General features: G+C 44.6%; 1 protein-coding gene across 1 annotated transcript; it reads right to left on the reverse strand.

The window, feature by feature from the left end:
- Positions 1–5,994: 5,994 nt before the first annotated feature.
- LOC135812563 (E3 ubiquitin-protein ligase NRDP1-like) lies at positions 5,995–8,893 on the reverse strand. Its single transcript, XM_065325890.1, has 4 exons — positions 8,444–8,893; positions 8,039–8,096; positions 7,319–7,423; positions 5,995–6,121 (listed from the first exon to the last, which is right to left on the reverse strand). The coding sequence occupies exons 1-4, from the start codon at positions 8,758–8,760 to the stop codon at positions 6,095–6,097; spliced, it is 507 nt and encodes a 168-aa protein (XP_065181962.1). The 5' UTR covers positions 8,761–8,893; the 3' UTR covers positions 5,995–6,094.
- Between the last annotated feature and the right edge of the window lie 412 nt (positions 8,894–9,305).

Below are 9,305 nucleotides of genomic sequence, written 5' to 3' on the forward strand. Positions count from 1 at the left end.
CGGCAGCCACCCCCACCACCGTTCACTGGCTTGCACGGTCAGACCAGATACATGGTGGAGAAGATTCTTGACGATCGCCAGCGAAGGCATCAGACTCAGTACCTTGTCAAGTGGCAAGGGTACCCAGACGACGAAGCCATAGGCCGATAGTTGCTCTGAGGCGCTACAGGGCGTCAAGGGCATGTTAGTGACACTATGGTCACCGCGAAATGTTACTCGCTCAAATTCAATTGCACGTGTACCTTGAGAATTCCCACTTGATCCTTGTTGTGTTAAGCAATCCATTCCCCTCCTGTTTTACATTTTCCCCATTTCCGCTATCTTCACTCGCCTGACTGTCCTTGGTTACCTTGCACGGTGCTTCAATTAGATGAGCGTTGTTGGTTGACACGATTTCATTTGATTATTCCCTTTCCACATATTCCTTGACTCCCTGGAGGCACCTGTGCCTCGCTTAGGAGGGAGGGATGGTGTAACAGTTCCCTGTTAGCGCTAACCTTATCTGCCCTCTAGCTCTGTATCTTGCACCTTTCCCTATCCTGTCAGCACTCGCGTTATCACCTTAGGGCACGAACGCACGAAGTGCCCTATATCAGTTGTGTTGCCTTGAGCAAGCATTGTCCTTTCCAAGAATACCGTCAAACGGTTACACCTGCAATGTTCTTCTGCACATTCACTGCTTCAGTCCTTTCCATGACAGCAGCTGAACAATTATGCTCAAATTTCTAATTATTGCTGAAAATGGGTATTCATCAGAAATAGTATCGCCCTATGAATCTAAAATGTAAACTTTCATGCCTCAAACATATTTACAACTACCATGAAAACCATTATGCCGTTATTATTGGTCGTGATGACCAATAACAATGGCATAAAAGGCACACATTTTCAAATCCTATATAAGGATTTTTGGCCAGCAAATTAAGAGATAGGGAAATTTTCTGGAAAGAAATAGGGAGACGAGGAGGAAATGCAATGGACGTTAGTTACCGAATAGGTGATAGGATGCATCAGCAAAAACATACTTTGGAAGAGAGTTCCCGTCGTCTCCAAAATAAGCGTGAACAGGCGAGCCAGCACCGGTCACAGGAAACGTCGGAAGAGAGATCCCGTCGACTCTAGAACGCCCGTGATCTGCAGAGTCACCGTGGGTCCCAGGAAACGTCAGCACAGACATCCCGTAGACTGCAGAACGCCCGTGATCGGCAGAGTCAGCACCGGTCCCATAGCTATGCAGAAGACGTTACTTCAGTAATTCATTGAAATGATATAGCTAATCAAGGGAAAAAACATTTCCATCAGTTCTAATAACATGCACGATGAGCTAGGCAACACAGCATTGCGCAGGGCCCTGAGCTTCCAAGCTCTCTCTTGTTTGGTATTTTGTTTGTTTGTTTGTTTGTGTCACGCATTGCGCTATCCCGTATCTGTCCCGTACGTACCGTACCATCAAGCACAGTCGGCCACAAACAGCTGGCCACAATATTTGCTGGCTCCCGTATCTGTCCCGTAACACACTTGGCCACAATATTCCTCCTATTATGTTGTTTTATCGCCTTCTTAGTATTTGACCCCACTAATTTCCCTGATACCTAAGCGGTCAAATATATCGCGTATTTGACTGCTTAGTCAAATACACAATATATTTGACTACTTATATTTGACTCCTTAGAATTTCTTGGACTTAAAATTTTTCTCTCCAACTTGAAAAAAGAAATTTTTGAAGAAAGCAGAAATACACAAGATGGGATTTGAACCCACAACCATGTGAATCTCAGTCACTCTTCCTTACCACCCAGCCACTGTGCTACCGATGCTGAACCTAGTTTAAACAATGACCTTGATCCTGCAATGTCGTACAATGCGGTATAGGCTATAGTATAATACTAAAATTACAAGGATATGTCGTATATGAAGAGAAACTATTGCGTGGAGAACACGATAAATAGATTATGGACCTCATAGTTGGTCTATACAGGATATATAGACCTCGTAAAAGACCTCGGGGGACCTCGGTCTTTTACTCGGTCTATATATCCTGTATAGACCTCCTAACCGGTCTATAATCTATACGTATTGTACGTATGTATGTATATTTTTATTTGAATTCGCAAGTACATACGGGCTACAAGCCCAATTACATGGAAGCAAATGCCAGAATGAGGCCAATTAAGAAAAAAAGGTGGAGGAAGGATGAGGATGGTAGTATTCTTTTATTTCAATTCGCTCAGGGCACAGGCAATACTGCCTTCTCACGGAAGAAAGGATTCACCGATTCCTACCAAAAACGAGAAATCTGCGATATGAATATGTATGAGAAAGATATGAGAAAAATGATTTTTGTATCCCTTAATTTGCTAAATCCCTGATTTACCGGTACTGTATAGGGAGATTTTCTGGAAAGAAATAGGGAGACGACTCAGACGAGAAGGAAATGCAATTACAATGGACGCTAGTTGCCGAATAGGTGATAGGATGCATCGGCAAAAACATACCTTGGAAGAGAGATCCCTTCGTCTCCAAAATAAGCGTGAACGGGCGAGCCAGCGCCGGTCACAGGAAACGTCGGAAGCGAGATCCCGTCTGATTGAAACGTTTTTGCAATACAATGATGTAGCCAATCAATGGAAAAAACATTGCAATCAGTTCAAATGCACGTTGAGCTAAGCAAAAAAGTATAGCGTAGGGCCCTGAGCTGCCAAGCTCTCTCGTTTTTTATTTGTTTGTTTGTGTGTTTCTTTCTTTCTTTGTTTATATCACGCCTGGCGCTATCCCGTATCTGTCCCGTACCGTACCGTACCATCAAACACAGCTGGCCACATACAGCTGGCCGCAATATTCAATTAGGGCTTTCAAACGCAAGATCATAACATGAAGCAACTTGGAAGAATGAGTAGAGTAGACGGTTCGATATTGGAACGCTTTGACATCCAAATTTGTATAGACCCAAACCGATCATCAGCGTTGATTTTTCACTCGAAATATGTTTGTGGAAGGAAACTGGCATGTTGAAGTTTGCTCTGGGGCCAGATTCAATCGAACTGAGCCACTCCTTTGTGTTGACCCATTGCCTCCAAGTTGCCCAATTTTTCGCTTCAAAAAAGTTCAAATCAGAGGTGGCTCCAAACCGGACACGTTTTAGAGTGCACGTCAAATTCACTCTGGGTCTGAAATTAGGTAATTGCTATCGCTCCACGACGGCCAGTACAGAGTAACAATAAGCCTTGTGTGTGCTTCCATTAGTTTTGATTGGTATGCGGTGCTTTATTGGCGAGAGGCGAGCCGCTGTTTACCTGCGACAAGAAGTTGATTTTTCGAAAGTCGTAAAACTCAAGTCGCAGTGCGAAGCAACACGTCAAAAAATCACCTGCTTAGTATGGCGCTTCTGGTCATCGCAGAGCCATGAAATTTTGGCTCGGAGTATAACACATCGTAGTCTCACTGTGACATATATCATTTTTGAGCATTTTGAGGTATCTATACCATGGTACTGCTGTATCCGAGCAGATCACTCTGTAAAAAATCTATAGTCTGTTTCAAAAAGATTAGCAATCAGGTTTTGGTCTTAAAAAGTATGAAGATAAGGGGAAATTGGACAACGAAGTACATAAAAGGGCTGGTTAGGGCACGGCAAATTGTTCTGTGAAGGATTCGGAACAATTGGACCAGCCGTTAAGGAGTTAGAATTTCGGCCAGGTTTCCGGCCTTTTCCCATGGTTTGCAATTTGCCCTGGAAGCCAGTATCGATTTTTCTATCAAAACCCACGATTTATCTTTTCCTTTCTGGCCTTGTGGTTATGGATGCTGTCTGCTGACCATGAAGTTGTGAGTTCAAATCCCAACCTATCTTCAACTCGCACTTTTTTTTATTGTTTTTGGTGATCAAGCAGACTTGTAGTTGTTCACGATTGTTGTTGTTGGAGCTCCCGCTTCCTCCCGATCTGACTGACACTTGACTGGCTCACGCCATGTGAACACACCCACAACACTGAAACGGTGTGAGTGAATACGGAAGTCATTGCGCTGTAGCTAAGTGTTGAATACACCGGCACATCGATCGATCGATTTATTTTTGAGAATTATTTTAGTATTTCAAGATCGCCAATTTGTTTGAATTTAGAAGTCAACGCCGTCTTCTATCAGCTTCCACAGGCGTCTGCTTTTCTCAAAATGTTGTCGAAGTCATACGGATAGCTTCGCCAAGTCATGGCCTTGGGAATGAGTCTGTGTCGATGTCGTTTTCGTCACATGGTGAGAGTAAATAGCATCGCAGCTCAAAGAAACTATTTGGTCACAAAACATATTGGGACCCATGCCGCTCGTCAGCCTTGGCATTTACTACACTTTCGACATGTCCTCTCTGACTCCATAATCGATACGAGGAAGAACTCGTTTGTTGTGAACCAGACGTACACGACTGTACCGACATCGACCTGAGTGAGTTGTCATTTTTCATGCTTTCGCGCGGAATATTTCTTCGAGTTCACAGTGAGTTTTTCCAGGCAGCGCTCGAGCGCTTATACGGTAAGACGGCAAACTCCCCGGGAGATCACCAGGATTGCTAATCTTTTTGAAACTGACTGTAGGTCCGAACTTTTCATCTTTAACAGAGTTACATGTATAGGCGTTTGAATAAGTGAATCACACATCGCTTTATGCGGACAACTTAACTTTCAAATGCTCCTTTCTCAGTACTGCGTGAAACGACATAAGCCCCCTTTTCGGATCATATTACATGATGTGACATTAAACAATGGTCCCGAGTGACGTGTGAATGCAGGGATATAATTATGTATACGCACATGCACACACGCATACACAGCAATGTTAAACAAAAACAAGTAGGCTGGTCCTGCTGGTGTTGCTGCTGCTGGTTATACAGCTGCTACTGGTAGTACCGCTGCTGGTGCTGAAGCTTGCACCTTACACTGCTTAGGTTGCGGGGAAGCATACATCAAAATAATTTTCTGATTAGGTTGCGGGAGCGCTGACATCATGCATTGCCATTCTTCTACCCACATAAGATGTTATGCGCAGCAGCGAGACTATGCTTTTTCTGGCGCTGCCGTCACAGTGCCTCAGTCAACTACTTAAACGTTTCTTCACCATCGCTCTATGGCGGATAAACTCGGGGTAGCAGCGCCTGCCATTGCTACTAACGCGCGCAAGCGGATGACGCATGCAGGTGCTGTGCTGTTTAATACTTTGCCCACGGGAAATAGATGCATTTCAAGCTTGCCAGTTTTCAAGCCCAACGCCATGGAGGATATATCACTATAGACCTTGGCCATTGATACTCTTATTATGAATGGAGGATTGTCTCCTTTACAGTCGGCAAAGTAAACAATGCGACGGGCTTCTGCCGGTGCTGGAGCTGGTACCCATAGTATGGCTACTGCTGCCTTGAGTGCTGCAGGTCCTGCTTCTTCGTCTTCAGATAGTATTGCTATTATGAAGTGAGGATTGTCTCCTGTACTGTCGGCATAGTACACAAGGTGACGAGCTTGGTACAGAACGATATAGGCTTCTTCCGGTACCGGAGGTGGTGGTACTTCCTCAGCCATCGGGCCGCTGTTTCTGCCTCGAGTGCTGGTTGTCCTGCTGGTGTTGCTGCTGCGGGTTATACAGCTGCTACTGGTAATACCGCTGCTGTTGCTGAAGCTTCCACATTACATTGCTTAGGTTGCGGGAATGCCGACATCAAACAAATTCCTGATTAGACCATGGATGCTCTTGTAAATATTTCGTACTTTTCTCTCCCTCCACTATTTCTCCCCACTCCTATCTCTCACACTCCCAAAGGTTTACCCAAGTGGGTCCAGTGTCATTAGGATTTTGCCTGTTTGGGATTTACCACTATACACTATTCAATAAAGAGCACAACTTTATCCTCACGCCATGAAAACTTAGACAGAACTTTTGCAATTATCAACAGCCATGCTGCTTGCAGTGCATGCAGTGCAGACAGTGACAGTACCATTTTTAGGATTGAAATTTTTTATTAAGACCAAACTTAGGTCCAGGGTCCCCTGGACACATGTTGAAAAACACGGTGGGGCGAATGTATTATGCACGAATGACTGTACATATACATTTAACTATGGTCCCGGGTGACGTGTGCCTGCAGGGGATATAATATGTATACGCACATGCACACACGCATGCACAAACATGTTCAACATAAACAAACTCGTTAACACAAACAACGAACGAACAACGTACGAGAGAGAGAGAGAATAAATTGGAGAGAAAAATGAGAGAAAAGGAAAAGCAGAGACAGAGAAGAGAGAAGAGAGAGCAAAAAGAGAGAAAAAGAAAAGCGGGCGAAGGGAGAGAAGAGAGAGCGCAGAAAGAGCGAGATAGAGAGAAGGAGAGAAGAAACAGAGAGAAGGCAGAAAGAGAGAGTGAGAGAGAAGAGAAAGAGAAAGAGAGAAGAGAGAAAGAGAGAAGAGAGAGAATAGAAAGAGAGAAATATAAAGGAAGAAATATAAAGAGAGAGCGAGAAGAGAGGGAGAAATAGAAAGACAGAAATAGAAAGGGAGAAATATAAAGAAAGAGTCAGGGGCGTCGCACACGGTACGGTCACTACGGTATTGATCGTACCACTATTTTGACCCAAGTACCCCGTCAATCAATAAACTGTACTGATTTGGGCTCTAATTTCCCAAAATTTTCGACTCAACCAACCCACCCCCACGAGTAAACTGTACCTCAGATGGCTGATCGTACCACACTAAAATACCTTCCGACGCCCCTGAGAGTGCTAGAGAAAGAATGACAGAGGAGGGTTAGAGTGAGAAGAGAGGAAGAAGAGATATAAGAGAGAAAGAAGAGAGAGAGAAGAGAGAAAGGAGAGAGAGAGACGAGAGAGAGAAGAGAGAGAGAGGGAAGTAGAAAGAGAAATAGAGAGGGAAAGAGAGAAAGTGCTAGAGAAAGAAAGACAGAGAGAGATAGGAAGACGGAGAGCTAGAGCTGTAGAGAGAGAGAGAGAGAGAAGGAGAGCTTGAAAGAGACAGAGGGATAAAGAACGTAAGATAGAGAAAGAGAGAAAAAGAGAAACAGAGCTAGAGAAAGAAAGAGAGGGAACGAGAGAGATGGAGAGGTAGAGCGAGGGTGAGAGACGGAGGGCTAGAGCTGGAGTGCGAGGGAGTGCTAGAGAGATACAGAGACAGACGGAGAGAGAGAGAGAGAGAGAGAGAGAGAGAGAAAGAGAGAGGGAGAGACAGACAGAAAGTAACAGAGACAGAGACAGAGAGAAAAAATAGATAGATAAGAAGAGGGAGAGGGAAAGAACTATACGGAGAGCGACTTTACTTACATCATACGACGATAATGGGCCTGTCCACGTGCAGCCGTTTACCTTTTTCTCACAGGTAATTTTTAACTCTCCAATACGGCGTTTCACGCTTCGATCTTCCACCAACTGCATATTTGAGTGGATGACGCCAAAACAATACCATATACCTCAACTTAAAAATGTTCCTAAGGGATGGGTAGATGCGTCAACAAGATTACGTTGAATTGTACGAGACTGTGAGGTCGGCAGGTTTCAAGAACGTGTGCGTGTGTGGAGTGGGGGGGGGGGGGACGGGACATAGGACATAATGTAAAGTGAGGAATTTTCGCTGTTTTCGCTACCAGCAAACTTTCGCGAATACATAATCACCGCAAACTGCTCTGTGCATTGATTTTTGACTATACAAGTTACCATTGAACTTTGAGATTAAATCGCGAAGGTTTCTTGTTGTTAACCTGCGCAATTCTTGAAAACGCAAACTTTACGCGCGGCAAAAGTTTATCGCTTTACAGTACACGTGGAAAGCGTCACTGTCAAGTAAACGACCCCATTGGACGCTGTGGGTTTTGCAGCCACTAACATTCTCTAATCACGCACCAAATAATTGATGTTATAAACTGCAGTGAGGCAACAGAACAGCACAACAAGTGTGCGTGTGTGTGTGTGCGCATATGTGCGTGTGCGTGTGGGTGTGTATGTGGGTGTGTATGTGGGCATGTAAATGTTCTGTAAGTAGCTTACGTCTCCTGGCACAACCCAAGAAAGCGCTCCTCTGTCCAATGGACATGGCTGATTACGCCTGTGAAAACAAAGTTACCAGAAAATACACAGAGAACACAGAAGACAAACACACACGCACAACATACACGTGCATTCATGTACATGTACATACACACTCACACTCATACACACGTACACACATACACACGTACACACATACACACGCACACACATACACACGCACACACATACACACATAATTAACTCTAACAATAACCAGTCGGTTCACGGACTTGTTATCATGAACTCTCTTTGTCTGGTGGGAGAGAGTAATGCTGTGCGACCTTGCGATGTGGACAACAATAAATAACAGTGCATGTGCGCACATGGTCATGCAGAGACTTTAATACCAAACGTGTGACTTACTTGAGGACTTCGGTAATGCAGCTGTGGCAGAAATGATGGCCACACCTTACCGCAAGTATGGGGTGGCGTAACACCCCGCCGCATACTGGGCAGAATAATTCTGTGGCCGGACGCGTGATGAAAGCCTCCTCGTCGAAGCCACCAATGTTGTTTGACGGCCATGTCACCATGGCCGTGTATTCTAGCCCAGACGGTCCTTTTGCTGCTGCTATCGTTGCTGAGGCTTCTTCTGTTAGTGCTTCTGCTAGTTCTTCTGCTAGTGCTACTGCTTGTGCTACTAGTGCAAGTGCTGCTGCTTGTTCTGGCACTTCAGCCATCGTGCACCTTTTACCTGGAGTGCTGCCGGTCCTGCTGGTGTTGATGCTGCTGCTACTGGTGCTGCCGCTGCTAGTTCTGAAATTTCAACGTTACACTGTTTGGGTTGGGAACGCTGCCATCAAATGGATCTGCTTAGGCTGCGGGAACACTGGCATCAAGGCAATCACCTGCTTATATACTGGTGCATACATGTCGTACATTCACCCGTATACCGGCAATCCGTCTACGGAGAGTTGTATTTGTTCAAGTATGATCCTCGACATCATGATAATTGTACGTGCACTGGATCAGTACAAATCCATGGAGCAATTGTGAAAACCTAGCACCGCGCGTATCAGTTATGGTATGGTTGGGTTAAGGAATATACATGTATTGCTAACAAGAATGAACTCTCATATTTTCATATTCATAGCATGGGTTTCAAATGAACATGAACTTGATTCTTACATGTAATGTTATCGCGTAGCAAATTATATCGGTCCAAAGATTAGCAAGAGGGACGAACGAACAGAGCAAGTAAAACAGAACAGAAAAGAAGGTGCAA

Source organism: Sycon ciliatum, chromosome 3, assembly GCF_964019385.1.
Source record: "Sycon ciliatum chromosome 3, ocSycCili1.1, whole genome shotgun sequence".
In the NCBI taxonomy this organism is placed as follows: domain Eukaryota; kingdom Metazoa; phylum Porifera; class Calcarea; order Leucosolenida; family Sycettidae; genus Sycon; species Sycon ciliatum.